The sequence below is a fragment of the Diadema setosum genome, chromosome 10 (genome assembly GCF_964275005.1).
Source record: "Diadema setosum chromosome 10, eeDiaSeto1, whole genome shotgun sequence".
In the NCBI taxonomy this organism is placed as follows: domain Eukaryota; kingdom Metazoa; phylum Echinodermata; class Echinoidea; order Diadematoida; family Diadematidae; genus Diadema; species Diadema setosum.
In genome coordinates, this window is record NC_092694.1 from 18,940,499 (window position 1) to 18,958,927 (window position 18,429).

General features: G+C 38.9%; 1 protein-coding gene across 1 annotated transcript in view; it reads left to right on the plus strand.

Moving 5' to 3' along the window:
• Positions 1-17,218, plus strand: part of LOC140233651 (ATPase family AAA domain-containing protein 2-like) — a 50,360-nt gene extending 33,142 nt beyond the window's left edge. Inside the window, exons 17-23 of the mRNA XM_072313753.1 lie at positions 231-366; positions 4,381-4,577; positions 7,713-7,872; positions 9,204-10,181; positions 11,611-11,735; positions 12,659-12,787; positions 14,440-17,218. Of these exons, the coding sequence (XP_072169854.1) occupies positions 231-366; positions 4,381-4,577; positions 7,713-7,872; positions 9,204-10,181; positions 11,611-11,735; positions 12,659-12,787; positions 14,440-14,487 (1,773 nt within the window). The 3' untranslated portion in view covers positions 14,488-17,218. The remainder of the gene's footprint in view (positions 1-230; positions 367-4,380; positions 4,578-7,712; positions 7,873-9,203; positions 10,182-11,610; positions 11,736-12,658; positions 12,788-14,439) is intronic.
• Positions 17,219-18,429: the final 1,211 nt, after the last annotated feature.

Genomic DNA, 18,429 nt, shown 5'->3' on the forward strand with positions numbered 1-18,429 from the left:
TTAAATAATGAGAAAAAATGTAGAGCTGGCTAATTATGTTTTTTTCACCTAAAATACATTTTTTTTTTCTCAAGCTGGATAGTACATGTTTTGAAAATGACAGGTTGGCAGCTCTGCATGAATAATATCCTGTATTGAATAATTGTGCATGCAATGAACAGTGGTTTACCTACGACAGCGAATTCCTTTCCATGTACATTTATGTTCTGTCTGGTTCACTCTGCTTCAAGGTGAAGTCACTCTTTGCAACAGGCCATGGGGAGGTTATGAATATGCAATATCCTCGAATGGAAGAAAGACGCACATTCTTCCGGGACCTCATCCTCTCTCAGGCTGCCCAGGCACCACCCAGGAGGAAAAAGGCTTGTAAGTGGATCCCGTTGCTTTCATGGTGTGCTAGTGGGGTGTATGTGATTTAAACCAAAGACGTATCAGAGACAGTGCCTGGCAGTTGTCACTGGTGTGGATTTTTGTGTGTGTTCACTTACTGTACCTGTCATGCGTGCACTGATGATGGGATATGCTACGAGAGAGCACAATAGGGGGAAGTATAGCCAACTGACAGCACTGGTACACAGTGGTATGATAGCTTTTTTGCTAGTGATTAATTTTTTTTTTTTTCTGATGAAGTGTCGTCAGAGGCATTATTTTTTGTGTTGTCCATTCGTCCGTTCTTCCATCAGTGATCAATTCTTTGTGACTTAAAAGCCATTTGAGATATCCTTATAAAACTTGACATAGATGTCTGTATGAGTGGACAAAATTGTGCCTATCAACTTTTTGGTGGACATGCTCAAAGTCAAAGGTCAAGGTCAAATTCTTATAATTTCACTATTTCCCCCATATCTCTGCATTGCCTGAAGGTATTTTATTTAAACTTAGTGCATACATGGTTTACCAGATAAAGATTCTCTTGGAAAAGTTATGGGCCTTAAGGGAGGAGGTCAAGTGAAAAGGCTGAAGTTTCACTTTTTTTCTCCATACATTATCTCGTGAATTGCTCAAGGTATCTTCATGAAACATGCATATACTACCTGACAATGATTATCTTTGGAATTTTGGGATCAAAGGTCAAGGGTTAGAGGTCATGTTAGATTGCTAAAATTCTGATATTTAATGCTGAAATTGCATTTTTTTTTTACATACCTTGGAGATTATTGGAGATTACTCAAAGCATAAACTTAAACTAGGCATACACATGCATTACTGCACAACGATTCTTGGTTTTAATTCTCGCTATCGCCAATGACGTAAAAAGTACCCGGCTGTTGATTTAAGCGTCATTTACGGTGCATTATGGGATAGTCCGGTAGCAAAATCACTTCCGTTCGTACGCGCGTGATACGTGACTAATGCTATTTACACACACAACCGACCGTATTCTACGTGTACTTCCTGTTTTCTCGACTTGAATTACAGCTTTAATATGATTTGAAATTTCTCAATTCTTACGAAATTGCTGTTAATACGACTATTGGTTGTTGCTGCGAAGCTGTCATGTGTTGTTCGCACGACAATAAATGAAAAAAATCTGCAGAAATAGGACCCTTACTGGCATGCGAGACGTGACGTGGCGGCGTGGGTGAAGTTTGCGGGTGACTCCACAGCGCAGTACGTGCACTTACTAGTACATAGTGTACTGGTAGTAGCACTAGGTAGTAGGCCTAGTGCCTACGTACATTGTACGTACAATGTACTGTACTTACTTGGAAGAAGTTGCTTCGGAGACAGGATAAGTTTGAGATCACTGTTCGTTCCCGATTGTGTTCACGACATTTTGACAGAGAACAAATAAAAAAAAGATGGGCATTCTATGACAGGTCGGTGAATATTTTCCAGCATATTTTCAGCGTATGCAGAGATGACTGATCTGTGATGTGCACATCGATCGCATGATCAAGCAGTACGCTGTACCGGTATGTGTTTGCTTATGCGCTGCGTGCAGCGGTGCATATGCTAATGCAGGGGACTCGACTACAGTGCAGTGTACGAGTATGACAGGCCTGGCCACTCGCTTGCTCGGGCGGTACAGCCGCCTAAAAATGCTAGTATCCGTGGTCGGCGCGGCGCTATAGGTAAGGTACACGTACGCGCACGCTAGCGTTGTGCAAATTATGCTCCGCGCCGGAAGTGCCCTTGCTACCAAGTGCACTAAATCTTGACGAAAAAGCCACATCCGGGTACTTTTTACGTCATTGGCGATAGCGAGAATTATAAAGTCATTGTAAATGAACCTTTTAATTTTACATGGATTTATAGATATCATTTGTAAATATCCTATCTTCCCTTACCCTCTTATGTTGCTTGCCAACCTTGGATCATGACACATCCACCAGTTCACCAAATTTATCTGGCTTAAGCAAGCAAACACTTTCGCACGCATGCTCACACATACACACAAATGCCACACACATCTATGTACATGTACATGAAACTTTACATATTTACAAACTTGAATGTTAAGGTTTTTCCAATTTTAGAAAGTGAGTGTTTTAATATGCAGAGTATGTAGATCGGGCTAGAGCCAGTACAGCATTTTCATTATGTACTATTCTGCTTTGATGAAAGTGGTATTTCTATCTTTATTTGCTTAATGCTGCGTTTACACCATGTTTCCAGCGGTCACGGCAGCCCCATTTGCCCAAAGTATAATGCGTCGTGGGTAGATGAGACATTCTCCTGTTCTCCCCTCTTCGTATTCTGACATCTCGTCAGGCTAGACTATCAATACTTTCCGTCTTGTACTGCTGCAGACCGCCTCCAAGTTTTGTTATGACCTATTACGGGCCCTTGTGTTTTGGTGCGTTCACCCCATTTTATTACTGGATAAAAAGGTTTCTCATTGGCACTGGGACTGCAGTGGCAAATTTTTTGACAGTTTAAAAATCTGACAAGACATCCATGGCAATCATGGCCTGTCACATTTGCCTATCCCGTCTCACTGCATCGTCTCATGTCCATCTTGTTTAGTCCACAGTGGCCCGAAATGTGGTTGCCGGGAACATGGTGTGTATAAGACTGCCCACATGCTGTAACTTGTCATGAAGCATGCACAGAAGTCATTGTATCAATGTTAACTGTTTTTCCTTTTTTTATGCCTCCGCCACGAAGTGGTGCCGGAGGCATTATGTTTTCGGGTTGTCCGTCCGTCCGTCCGTCCGTCCGTCCGTCCATCCGTAATGAATTTTGTGGACAAGGTAACTATCGAAACCTGTTGAGGTATCCTATTAAAACTTGGCATGTATGTGTATTAGGGGTGAAGTTTTGGGTGCACATGCTCAAGGTCAAAAGGTCAAGGTCAAATACATAAAATTTCACTATTTCCACCATATCTATTGAATGCCTGAAGATATTTTCTTGAAACTTAGTGTATACATGTATTACCCAATTAAGATTCTCTGGTGAAAGTTTGGGTCATGAGGTCAAAGGTCAAAAGGTCAGGGTCAAATACATAAAATTTCACTATTTCCACCATATCTATTGAATGCCTGAAGAGATTTTCTTGAAACTTAGTGTATACATGTATTACCCAATTAAGATACTCTGGTGAAAGTTTGGGTCATGAGGTCAACGGTCAAAGGTCAAAAGGTCAAGTAAAAATATTAAAACTTCTTTTTTTTCTCCGTACCTTGGAAAATTGTTCAAGGTATCTTCATGGAACATAGTATATACATGTACTGACTGGAAGTGATTATCTAGAGAATGTAGGGTTCATGGGGTCAAAGGTCAGGGGTCAAAGGTCAAGTGCAAGACTTCAAAATTTTACTGTTACCCTCATATTTATGCAATGCCAGCAGGGTTATTTTTTTACACTTGGTGTATGCGTGTGTAACCTAATAGAAATTCTCTGGAAAGTTTTTTTTTTTTTCTCTCTTTTTGCCTCAAAGGTCAAAAGGTCAAAGATCAAGTGAAAGTGCTGAACTAACTTTTTCCTCCATATCTTGGAAGTGGCTCAAGTTACCTTGAAACTTAGTACATATTATGCATGTTCTACCTGAAAGTAATTATCTTATGAATTTTAGGGTCAAGGGCCAGATGAAAATGGTAACAATTTACTATTCAATTCAGAAATTGCACTTTTTCTCCACACCTGTACCTTGAAAATTACTCAATGCCTAAATGTATGAATGGGTCAAAGTCAAGTTTCAATCCCTAGATACATGCTCTCCTATTCATCCAATTAAACCTACGTCAAGGAAGGTAAACATTCAACTCATTTGTGACAAACTTGTCATTCCAATATTTTGCCAATTTTGTGAAAATGTAATCACACAGTGTCCACATGTACTATCTAGACGTATTGCGAAAATCATGCATTATGGCGGAGGCATACCAGTCGCCAAAGCGACATTTCTAGTTTTTTCTTGTTATTTATTGTAGCGACAGGGGAGCTGGAGGTGTTACCAGTGGCAGCCCCTCCAGAGCCTCGTGTCCTGTCCCAGGCTGAGACCCAGAAGCTCATGGATGAGGAAGAAAGGAAACTCAGGGAGCTCCGCATCTTTCTGCGAGATGTCCTGACGCGTCTTGCTTCTGAGAGGAAGTTCAGGGTCTTCACTAGTCCTGTTGACCCTGAAGAGGTGAATTTTGCTTTCTGTGGCCTTGCAAGAACAAGTTTTTATCCTGTTAAAGCGGTGGCTGGCCCGTGCAAACCACTCAACAATAGCCCAGGCATGTGGGCATCACATTAAACCATGCACAGTTATTAAACCCACTGATAACCACAGCAACAAGTACAGACATGCCACAACGTACAGACACAAAATGGCGATAAAAACAGACAACAGTCTCACAAGTCTCACAATTCTGCAAATCCATCATGGGAACAAATATTCATTCATTTTATCCACAAATTAACCCTTTTTAGAGTTCACAGGACATATCAAATCATGATGCCTATGTCACTTTCTATGCAGAGAAAGAGGCAGCACTGCTAACTCAAACATGTTAACAACTTGCACATTACGTGATGACACTGATTGTGTGTATATGACGAACGGTCATACCTCCTTCTTGCTGTCAGCCGCACAAAACACGTAATGACACACACAAGTGTACCATGCACACACAGGGAGAGTATGGGCTGCATGTAGGAAAGGTTACTCCATATTACACTGAAAGGGTTGTAAGTGCATGAGTAGAAGCTGACAGTGCTCTATATAACTGCCTGCACTACCCTCTTATGTGTTAACAGCAAATGTTCAGACTGTGCAGTCGGCAAAATCTATTGAGAATTGTTTAGAAAATGATCTTTCTGTAAAGCCAGAAATTGTCCCGATAAAGGGGTTTTTGGTTCCTATTGAGTATAGGAAATTACACATGAAAATTTTGTTACATCAAGTTTTTTTGCACTTAAGTAGAGTTCGAGCTAAATAGGTTCCTGATTAACGGGTAAGCACTGTACTCATAATTGTCACAAACAGGAACATTCTCAATGCCATAAGATAGTGCTGAATCCAAGGTTCTCTAAAAAATCATAAAATTTCAGGAGAGGAATTTTGTTTTTTAATTTTCGCAAACTGACATCAAATGTTACTTTCAAATAATGCATAAACATTTTTTTGTTTGTTTTTCTGTTTTTTGGGGGGGATAACATTAATGATTGTTCAATGTGAAACTCAAATTAGTATTTTGATGTTCAAATTTGAGTCGTGAGGTTTTTCAATACATGCCAATTGAGATGCCAGGTCTTGGTGCTTCAGGAATGATATATTTGTGTTGCTGTTGAGAATTTTTTACTTGGATCAATTTCTAGTCAGTGTTTGTTGCTTTTCCAATAGACCGGTTTACTAATGATATGCATAATGACGTCAACCCCACGCGACCCTAGTGATTGTAACTAAGTCGGGCAAGCGAAATAAGCGCGGACGCGCGCGCCACACTGTTTTTTGCATTCACCCGTGTATTGTCTACGATCATTACTCGCTGCGGATAATCGACAACTTTTGTTTGCTATAATCTTGCTTTGAGATGGCGTCAGCTTCAAGTTCTAGCCAAAGTTCGAGCAAGCCATGGAAGAATTGGACAGTTAAGGAATTAACTGAGTATTTGAGGGATATAGGTGTGAGCACAAGCGGCTACAACAAGGAGAAACGAGTCATCAAACTAGTGCAACTGCCGTAGCCGATTTGGATTTGCCCATCGATCCCGACCTCTCCCGGGCGGACACCGGCCGGTCACTGCAGGAGAAGCTCGGTCTGGTAGGCTGCTCGTTCTCCGATCCTAACAAGCTCGCTGGGTTTAGGCCTACATCCAACTTCGAGGGTATTTCAGATTTTGGACTCTTTGACATGTTCAACTACCTGATCATCAAATGGACTGACTATGACTGGAAAAGCTAAAGGGATACAAGTCATTTGAGGACTACCGTCTTTTCGCGGATGGGAATGTTTCAAGCCTGACAAAGTTCAATGAGGTTTCGGACACGAGCCCTTTTCGTGTTTTCCTTAGTGAGGTTAGGCCGACCGGACATACCTAAACAAACCAACGTACCAGACCTGGGTCGTGCTGAATAAGCCAACGGGGGAAATGAATGTTGCCTACTGCGAATGTCAGCTAGGTTAGGTCTATCATTGTTTTTGTGTTTAATTTTAGGTCTACGTCTAGATCTACTCTAGAGTCTAGATCTAGATCTAGTCTATATAGGGCTAGGCCTCCTTTACTGTTATTGTTAATAGAAAAATAGGTCAAAATCGTCATTCTATTTCATGAAGTCTAATCAGTCTGAGTCTAACTTTTTAGAAATATCCTTGGAAACATATCGATTATGAGAGATTCGTTGTCTAGTTTAGATTTCACAATCAATCATAATGCTTTAAATCATTGAAGTTTGAAGTGATGCGGTCATACTGTTGTATGTTCCGTAGCAGCAGTGTTTTCCCCCAATTTTCAGAACTACTGAAGACAAAATCGAAGCTGAAATTCAATAAAATCGAAAATATATTCCAAATTGCGTTTGATCACAGCAGAATTTTCCCTCATCTAAGGTTGGGAATTGATTTACAGCCACACGAAATGCCAGGAGGTAAAGTCGAAGTTGATGCATCGCACATTGTACACAACATACACGTAAGTCTACATGTGGGGACGTGTCGGGGACTGCTGCAGCAGCCGACGTTGCAGGCTCGCATCCTTTGTTTGCCCGAGGTTGCGGCCGTGTGCAAAATTAAAGATCTGTGCATACATTAGTAAACCGGTCTATTCTAGGAGGTCTTGACCTAGCAGCTCTGCTGGTTTACATTCTGTTTGAATGTGAAGAAATACCCCCCCCCCCTACCAAAAAAAGAAAAAAGAAAAATGTGAGTGTAGAATTGCAGCCCATGTCTCGCTGGATACATGTGCTGATGGGTTAGTTAGTTTTTGCCTGCCGTGTTCACCAGTTTTAAATCATGTTCTTACGATACAATCTAGTACATCATCACAATATGTAGCCAAATGCATCTCCAAGTTATGAAAAAAAAAACAAAAAAACGTTGATTCCTCTTCCATCTATATGTCAGTCTGCATATATCTGATTCAAGAAATTTACGCGATATTTTCGTGGCGTAAAATTTTCGCGAGTTGCCTCTAACATTCAGTGTGTATAGTGTAGACAAGAACTATCACATGCATTTGAATTTCGCAAAACTTGGCTCTCGTGACATTCCATGTTTCACAGTATGAAAAATGCAGACGTGTAATCTTTTGAATAACTATGAGACTGCTTTTCTCACCAGGTACCAGATTATGCTGAAGTGATCAAGAATCCAATGGACTTATTCACCATGAACAACAAGATCAACCTCCACCAGTACACCAGTGCTAGGCAGTTCCTGAGTGACATTGACCTCATCACCAGCAATGCCTTGGAGTATAACCCAGACAGAGAGCCTAGTGGTCAGTCCCATGTCCTCGTTTCAAATTTCCCCAATATCTCACTGTTTTTTATGCCTCCACCTGAAGGGTGCCGGAGGCATTCTGTTTTCAGGTTGTCTGTCTGTCAGTACGTACATACGTCCGACCGACCCTATTTGTTTACGCGATAACTTTAGTAATATTGAGAGGATTTTTACCAAACTTGGTCCAAGTATAAAGTATGACAAGGCAATTACTTGATTAGCTTGTGGGGGAAATTGGCCAGAGGTCATAGGTCAAGGTCAAATCATGAAATTGTATCCCTTTACACGATAACTCAAAACTGGATTAAGCAAATTTCACCAAACTTTGTCCAAGGATCATGATCATTTAGATGGAAAAAAACAATAAAAAAAATAATAAATAAAAGCCAAAAAGGAAGAAGACTTCATGTCTTTCATGAGTTCATAATTGCACATCTTTCTTTGTTTATTTCCCATTGGATTCCCCATGGTTTATGCTTTGCTTGTCTGTTGTAGAAGAAAGCCTTTTTTTTGGGGGGGGGGGGAGGTGTATTCAAGGAAGAGAAATTTGAGGAAATATTGAAAAAGGAAATTTTGTATTCGGAATTCATGCAGAACGTGGTGATAATACTTATATCTACATTGCAACATAGAGCCAAACTAAGTTTGTACTTGCAACATTTTTCATTGATTTGGTCACCCTATTGCCTCCTAGTCATGCATTTGTATCTATTGTAGGTAACAGTTGGTTCCACATTTAATTTACTTAAAGCTGTATTAATTTAATTCATATGAATGAATTTAGCATTGAAGCGCCCCGGAAAGTTTCGAAGATTTATGTATGCATTCATTAGTGGATGTTAAAGGGATTGTGCAGTTTTGGTTGAGACCTAACTTCTCTTTTCTAGCATTTTTGGTGAGATAATGAAAAACTTCTTATGAAAAAAAAATGAAAGCGCATGTAATTCCAAGGGGAATTGATCATTTATTTGATGAAAAATTGGTTTTGAAATGGCTGAGATATCCAAAACATAGCGATTGTAATAAAAGGTAGGACCCACCTTTTATTATGATCGTTTTGTTTTACTATGTTTTTGATGTCTCGGCCATTCCGAAACCGATTTCCATCGAATACATTGAATTCGTCTTTTTCATGGTATGCTCTGTACTATTTCATAAGTGTCTTTTGGTATCTGGCAAAAAGTTAAAAGCCCAGTCCTCATCTCCACCAATACTACACAATCCCTTTAATGCAATGGTCTCCTATCCCACTTAAATATCTGCATTCTCTTATCAATTTTTAAGGAGAGTTTGAAATGCAAACTTAAGTGGATATTTAATTGATTTCAGATCGAATGATAAGGAATCGAGCTTGTGAACTGAAGGACATGGCATATGCCATCATTGATGCTGAGATGGACTCTGACTTTGAGAAAGATTGTGAGGAGATTGAGGACTCCAGGTCACGACGCTGCGCCACTCCAACTAAAACAGCACCGTCATTCTACAAGACCGTTCACCAACATTCTCTGGCCCTAGCGCAGCAACAGGCCAGAGAGTTAGCCAACCAAAATCTGAAACCTCACCAGCTGGATGTTGACTCTCGACAGAGAGGGGAGCTCAGTGACACTGGGAGCACAAAGAAGCCCAAGAAGAAACCCTCGAAGAGACGAAGTGCCTGGTCTCGAGGATTCCTGTCCAAAAAGAAAAAAAAGAAGCCACAAGCCGTTACGGATGATAATGAAGATGAAGACAATGGTGAAGAAGAGGAAGAAGAGAAAGAAAATGGAGAGACTGACAAGGCAACTGTAGAAGATGAAGAGGAAGAGATGCACAACAGACCACTGACCAACGGAGACATATTTCACGAGACCAGTAACGATTCCACAAATGCTCCTAGTACGCTCTCCCAGATCACGGATGATGCACCACATCCCTCTAGCCTGATTACTTCACGATTGACACGCCTTGCAACAGGAGTATCCAGTGAGCATACCACCAGTTATACCTCTGAACAGCGCAGTGATGCAGAGAGTGTGAAGAGTGGGCCACGCACACGTCACAGCTCCCGTCGCTCAGACAGTGGTGAGCAACGGTCACCTCATCGCCTTGCCGACCACTGTGAGATCCAGAATGGCTTCAGCAGTACAGAATCTTCAGAGGTTGAGCCACCAACCTTGGAGAAGGTTGAACCATTCTCACAAATCCAGAATGAAGGGTCAAGGTTGGCGGGAGGTGATGAAAAAGCAAAAAATAGTACTGCGTCGGGCACAGAGCAAACACCTACCTCAGCAGATTCCATCAAAGACAAAGATATGAATGGAATGGGTAAGCTTATTTCCATAACCATTTCTATCATTAACCCTATTGTCATTATATATTTTTTTCATTGTTATTATTATTATTTACAGTTCTGCCATAGGCTTCATGTATGGAGATCCTGCACAAATGTATATAATATGTGTGACTTTAGCAGGAGTCACGTGCACGATAAAGATAGTACACACCGGTGAATTTCATGTATTTCATGTCAGTCAAAATAGTAAGATATAAAGTGAAAACATTCAAGATAGACATTTTAACATGAAATTCTGTGAAGGGGTGGGATTCAGATAATTTTGGCCTCATAAGGATCTAGAAATCTGTGGTAGGTCAGATGGATACTTCACATTGACAGTGGAAAGTGCTGTACAGCTGCTATTTATAACTGTTTATTGGCGAGGAGGGGTGTAATATATGCCTTTTATTTAATTCTTTGCCATGTATTTTGCATGGTTTTGATTTTATTGACAATATGGTGCATGAGGTAGTATAAATTTTTTTGCAGATGCATGAAATTACAGTTGTATGTGTTACTCTCTTGCTATTAAATTGCATATTTTTTATTTCCACGTTGCAAAGTGTTCCACATTTATAGTGTTTGAGTGATGTAGACTAGCCATTTTTTGTGGATGCTTGTTTACCCTTGTTTATATGCCAGCCTATCTTTTTTTTTTTTTTTTCTTCGTACTTCTCGTCTGAAATCAAGTTTGAAAGGTTGTGTACATCATTTGAATTGGCAAGGCAGACTCCCGTAGATATAAAGGATCAAAATAAATTTGGTACACATACTGGCCTTGATGTGTAAATGTGCAAGACACATTGATTGTGAGTTGCCATCATAATTTTGTTTTATAGCAAACTGTCAAAATCCTTGCATTGAACAGCTTCCCTATTTTAAAAATTCAGGTGAACTTTGGCACATGAATTTTGAAGTACTGATGTGCAATGCATTTCCTCAAAAGAGGCAGAAAATGTTGCTATACAGTTTAGTTAGAGCATAATATTATAACAAAAATAAAGTCAGGTAAAACTTAGCAGAGAACACTGCTACATTGTGGGCTACATTCAAGTGAAATTTGATACACATAGTGGTCTTGAGATGCTGACTTGCTTGGCTTCTTTTTTTTTTGGGGGGGGGGTGTTGGAAAAATCTGAGGAACTTTTGTTTGTGTGTGTTTATGTCTCTGTTTCAAACTATGCTTTCGATGAAAAATGAAATTTTTGTTTAGCTACATGACAGCTGACTGTCATGTAGTTGAATGGCAAAATTGACAGTTGCAGCCGAGTTGAATGGATCCTTTCATCTTTCACCTCATGAAATATTCTGGCCATTACCACATAAACATTATTTGTATACTAGTCTCTGACTGTAAAGCTTAGTAGCTAAAAGAATATCTAAGAAACAAAGCATGTTATCATTACTGTCTCCATGTAGCATCCCTGAGACGGTCAAGTCGGCAGTTGGCCAAAAGCCTGCAAACCAAACCTGTGACGGTGGTGACCGGTCAAACTGTGGAAGAAGTGACACCACCAATGATTGTCGACAGAGAAAAGCTTGAGGTAGGATGTTTTGTCAGTGAAGAATTCTCATATGGAGGACTCTTACCAGTACAAAATGTTTATCAAACTTATATGCTTTCATGATTTTGAGTTACACTGTGATACTCTCTCCACACTTATGATTTTACCCAGCATTAATCATGTTGCTGAAATAAAAATAATAAAAAAAAAAAAAAAAAAAATATATATATATATATATATATATATATATGCTGTTGACGTCAATATTTGTGTTCAGAAAAGTATGGAAAGATAGAATATTGATTGATACAAAATGGAAAGAATACTTTATTTGAACGCTGGCCACTCTCTCACATATCTGTTTCACATAGGTTGAATTTTGATAGTACAATTACTCAAGGGAAGTAACAGATACCAACTATTATTTTTGCCAGTATTTTGTCTATTCTTGCCAAAATGAAATGCAGGTTTCAGAGAAAATAATGTTTTCCCTTAGTTGAATTACTTATACATGTCCATTGCAGGAAAGGTAGAAATACTGTTTTTGACAAAAATATGCCTTTTCAGCTTCAGAATATTGCATTTGGCATCCCTTATGTAATAATCACACTGCATGGATTAACAGAGCCATGTACACATAATTCTTTGTGTTCTATATAGTACCTTTGCACCTCATTGTGATGCTCTAGTCAGTGTCGTACTGCACATGTGGGGCAATAATAAATCCGCACACTCTGATATTTGATGTAGCAAGCAAATTTCACATAAAATATGTATTCGGACAATATGGTAGAACTAATAGCATTCTTTGTCACATACCCATAAGCTTCATGAGGATTCTGCTTCATGGCACAGGCAATCTTTGTCACAAGATTGGCACCCTGATCTTCAACATTATGCCTATCTTAGCTGTCTTACCCCTCACTCATGCAGTCATGTCCTCATATTTGTATATCTTGCAGCATCTGCTGGAGGATGTTACCATAGCAACAGCAAGCTTTACTATAGAGAAGCTTGAGCGCCTGTACAGCGTTCTAAGTCAGTGTGTGTATGGCCACCGCCTGGCCTATGACAAGACAGAGCTGATTCAGGTAGGGATACTCCCAATAGGATCAATAAACATTGTATGAGTATAGCATATTCTATGCAAGCCATGGCTAAGTAACAAGTGCTGGACCTGGCACAAATGCTGGACGTAGTGAATTAATTCCGAATTGGAGGGCATCATTTCTTCTTGTGGAAAAATCTTCTGCCTCATCTGTTTTACTGTGTCAGAGGCAATAGTTATGCAGATGTTTATTTCCTTGTCATTTTCCTTTTTTTGCTAACAACATTAGTTCTGTAACCACACCTTTGGGCAAGTCTGTATTCATGAGAAATAAATTCAGAAAATATGTGAGGTAGGCGAATGAATTGCATTTATCTTTTGAAATATTAAAAGGCTCTCTGTTATGCTCTGCCCATTTCTGCAAAATTAACAGAAGTAATTTAGCATCTTGGTTAACACTGAGGAAAGAACACTGTATATCATTACATACTTAACATGTACTCTTTAACATGTAAATTATTATATAAAATGACCCTGAATGATTTGCAACAAATCCGCATGGGCAGACCATGGATAATGTTGACCATATGCCCTCTAATTATCAGATGGAGAGGAATGTATTACAAAACAGCAAAAAGCCAATTTCGGTTCCCCTTACAGTAGTTCAGGTCACCAAGGTCCCTGCCAGAGATGTTCAGGCAGTCTGCTTTGCCTGGAAAACAGGCCTGTCATGTGAAACAAAATAAAATGTCTATTAACCCTATCTGAACTGGGGTGGGGGGTAAGATTCAAATTGACCCCCCCCCTTCAACATTTCATATGATGATTCCACAATGAGCAAAGATTTTGCTGCGCCATTTCATCACTTTTTCCTTTGAAGTCTCCTGGCATATAATGAGACCAAATACCCAACATCCAGGTAAACCGTTCTGAAGTTACGTAATGTTTTGTACATGCGTGGCAGCCCGAAAACAGCTCACACTTTTGATATTGTGTGCAAATTCAATGCAAATTGTGTGGGGGTTTTTTGTTGAATTGATATGAATTAGATTGTTTCAACTTTTAATCATTTGAATTACTTAATTCTAAAGTAGACAAGCTTGGAAAAAGTATCTGCGACAAATTTCGGCAAAAAACAATGTACAAAAGGTTAAAACATTAATTTACATAAGAAGATGAAGCAAAAAACAAAACAAAACAAAAGCAGCCATTTTTTATTGTGCTATTTTCTTTTTTACAAGAAAGTTGTTCAATGTGTTTTGAGGAATTCTGACACAAAAATTAGCAGTCCCTTCAGCCTTTTTAATGGAGTTACAGGCGAAAATATGATTTCATGCATTAATTTGCATAATTAATTAACTAAAAATAGAAAATAATATTTTTCTGTTGTATAACCTTATAATCTTGTAGTTGACATCTGGGCTTATGTTTAAGCAAAATTTTGCAGCAATTGGGCCGTTGGAGGCCAAGTTCTGAAGGGGGGGGGGGGGGGGGTCAAGTTGATTCCCCCCCCCCCCCCCCCCCCCCCCCCCCCCCCCCCCCCCCCCCAATCCTAATCCTAATACGGCTAAATGTCTTGCTGGTAACTACAATTCATCATCTTATGGAATAGCAAGTGATTTGAGGCAATCAGTCTTTTGATTGTGTACTTTGATTGTGACAGTGGTTTTATTGTGGCAATTAATGCTCTTACAGGAGATGGAGGATGAAGTAGCCAAGATCACTGTACATTCTCTGGTCTGAAAGCAAGTGGAAGTTGGAGCAGCTCTCTTCTATGACCTGAATGCAACATCCCTGTGTGGTACTCTGCTTCTTCTGTTGGATTCTGTGTTTGAGTCATGCATCAAGACCTCTTCATCAACACAGCTGGCATATTTATGTTATTGGTAGCATGGTATGGATTTCATGATGTCAATACGTATTTCAGTTATTTATTTCTGTGCAAATTCAGCCAGGATTTCTTATCAAAGTACCTTCAATATAATGTGGCTACATGAATTATTGTAGACATTTGCCATATATTTCACAAAATGGGACTTTGTGATCAAGAACCACATTGTGGGAATAAGAAAGAATTATTTCTTTTGTAGAGAAAAGTAAGATATTTCCTACATTGGAGGTGTTATAGAATGATTTTGCAAAAATAAAAGAAGACTGCCAAGTATGATGTGTAGACAGTGTTAGATCAATTTAGTAGTGATTCAGTGTTAGGAATTTACCAATTCGTAGAACCATTGACAGTATTTTCCCATGAAGAATTTGTTTACTTGCTTTATGTGGAAGCAAGTTTTATGTGAACTGTGTGAAGATATTGCATTCTTTCATACTCATGAGTTTTTGTTTTGTTGAATATGCTGTGCTGTCGGTGAATTGTGTGTGTATTTTTTTTTTTTTCGTAGCTTTTTTTTTCCACCAAGAATTTGATATTTGCCGAGTCAAGGTTGTATTGTATGTCACTGATATATGCATGAGCAGGAACAGTTGCCATGAAAGCCATGACCCAAGTTTTAAGGTCAGTAGCAACATTTGATTATGAATTTGAACATAAAAAGTGCAACATGATCAGTATGTGTGTGTATTTCTTCTAGTTTTTTGTTTTTTAGGCAAGTGCAGTACAAATATATTGACGCATTTGATAGCAGTGTGGACTGATTCAGTAGTATCTTTGTTCTGAAAATGATTCCACTGAATGAATTGGATGTAAGTCAACTACATGATTTTTTTTGTTTGTTTGTTTGTTTGGTTAAAGTATTCTTCACGTACGACAAATACTGCAGATTAGAGCCAATAAACATCATGTTTAGTGCTCATTTCTGAAATGTGAATGCTGCAAAATGCATAGAAGAAATGAGCAGTATGATGGGTATGCAGTGATACATTGTGTTCATACACAATGGCTCAAGCCACAGTGGTAGATAAAATATCACTCAAGGGAATGAACTGAACGTCTATCAGCCCATGTGTCAGTCTGTCAAATGTATAGCATATCAGAAATTTGTTTCGTGGCTGTTTACCCACTCAGCGAGAGTAGTCCTATGTAAGTACCTGTACGTGATGATGACATAGCACTAGTCATTGATTTAAGACAGTGGTCTCACTCCTTGTACAATCATTCATTGTTCATTGAATTTGCTTAGTGAAAAGGAAAGGAAGTGAATTGATTTGCTACAGGGTAATATATTTCTTCATGGCTTTGTATTTATAACACAAAAGTATGTCGGCTGACAACATTTTGATGTGTGACAGAAGAATTTTTTTTTTTAAGTTTTTTTAAATTGAGGATACATGCACAAGCTAATGTTGTAATTTAGAATATCAAACTACTCTACAACTGTGGGAATATATAGATAATTTAGATATGCTTATTTGTAGTGGATATGATTTTTGTTTGCTTTGTTTAGTCTGATTGTTCATTTTCATGAGGTAGTGTAGAGTAAGGAGACTTGGAGGGTGCATTCAAGAATACCAAGGATTTCTGAATATACACTGTACTTCATACCACATCACTATTGGCGTAATAATGGTACCAATGGCATTTCTTATTAGTACAGGCTTCTATGGATCAAGCCTCATTTCTACTTGTGCTAGATCTTGAAAGAGATACACTTTGTGATACTTTTATGTATACATGATATGTATAATCTAATACACACAATAAGTGCTCAGATGATGATCGGGAGATATGAAAGTCAGACTCTTGGAAACATCTACCTCACAAGCTGCATTAAAAATTCCAGGCTCTTTACTACATTTGCTTCTCAGTTAGTTTGTAGCTACATGGTCCCTGTACCAGAGTGAAACTGATTGATTACTTGCTTGTGTATTAATATGTTCAGTTGTGAAAAAGGGGAACATTAATGTCATGGTGATTAGATAGCAAGGTATTTTGTAGAGTGCACCAGTCATGTCTGCCAACAGCCTTGTCTGTGGACTTCCTGATTTTTCTGAGTTTGTCAGCAGTTTTACATACCTGTATTTACTGCACTCCTTTCTCTATGTGTGTGTGTCTGTGAGTGTAGGGTACATGTGACAAAGCCATCAGGGGGCATTTCATGAAACATTTTGTCCGACAAAGTTGTCAGACAAATTTGCTCTCGGCCAATCACATGCAAGCATTTCAGTAGCTTGTAACAGTTTGTCAGAAAAATATCCGACCAGAATGCTTCATGAAATGCCCCCCCCCCCCCAGATGTGGACCATCCCAGGAACATGTACATGGACTATGAAAACACACTCATTTGCAGTGGTTTGTCTATCGACTATGTGCGTAATACGTAGGTACATGTACATGTAATAGGCTGTTGATTTTGTGAACATTCATTTCTGATGGATGTGTATTTGGAGGGGTGTAGCATTGCCTGCAGTTTGAAAGCACACCTGTTGGTAAAAATGCTCGATGGTCTTTGGTCTGTTGTGTAATGTAGTCCATGGGTCACATGTTCAATGGGAATAAACTTGCACATGAACAGGCCTATGCTTCAAGGCTCTCACAAGTGTTTGTTTGTTTGTTTGTAGGACTGAATGGTAATGAATTTGAATACATATAATTAAATCTTTAGAGGATAAGGGGCTGAAAAAAGGCCTAGAAGATGAATCACATTTATTGGCTTAACCCATATCTGCCGGTCGTGTAATGCAGTTTGAAGGCTGTTGCTGCCGGAGGCTATTTCGTTCACCAAACTGTGCCGTCTCAAATTCAAGGTGATGTCACTGACACTTATAAAAAGAAAACATGGAAAACTATACAGTGAAACCCCGTTATAACGAGGTCTGTGGGACCATCAATATTACGTCGTTACAACCGTACGCATTAAAAACAAAGAAAAACATAAGCATGAAGTCATATACCAAGCAATCAATTTTAAGGGCAGTCTTTGCGTTGTTATTACGGATCTTTGTTGTTGAGAGAGAAAAGGAATTATTTGTGAATTAATGCAAAAAAAAAAAAAAAAAAAAATAGACGAAGACGAGGAAAAAAAAAGTAGGGGTTGAAATGCGTTCTTTATTTCTTCCAAAAATTTCTTCGCATATATAATATGTCATGCATACGTTCTTGAGCGGTACTCAGCAGGGTGATATTCACGATGCTGTCTACACCTTTCTCTTGCTTGCTTATTGAACCATTCTGCAAGAATGACATTTTTCGTTTCTAAAGTAGAGTGTAAAATTATAATGAACAAAATAAGATTGTATAAAATACATTTTTAAATTTTTTTTCTTAAACCACTGCAAGTAGAGTAACACGCATGCGTCGTTTACCGTAACTTGCTGGGTATTTCATGCTGTTGGTGCCCAGCGGGACTGCAATGATTTCATGAATTATTTCTGTTGTAATCTCATACATGTTTTATCATGTTTGCAGCCGAAGGGGTTGAAAATGAGTTACTTTATTTTCTTCCAAAAATCTCTTTGCATTTTATACATTCTTTCTTGAAACTTGAAAGATAACTGGCAGGACTAAATTTGGGAGATCGTGATCCTTTTTACGCATATCTCTGCCTCATAATAGACCATTCTGAAAGAATGAAATCTTCATTGTGAAATGTAGTGTTAAATGATAATGAACAAAATCAGTTCTATTAAAACTGTTGAAGGCGTCTGTTACTTTTTCTGCCAGCTCAAGTAGATTAACATGCGTTACTTAATTTTTTTACGCTATTGTCACCCGGTGGGATCGCATTCATT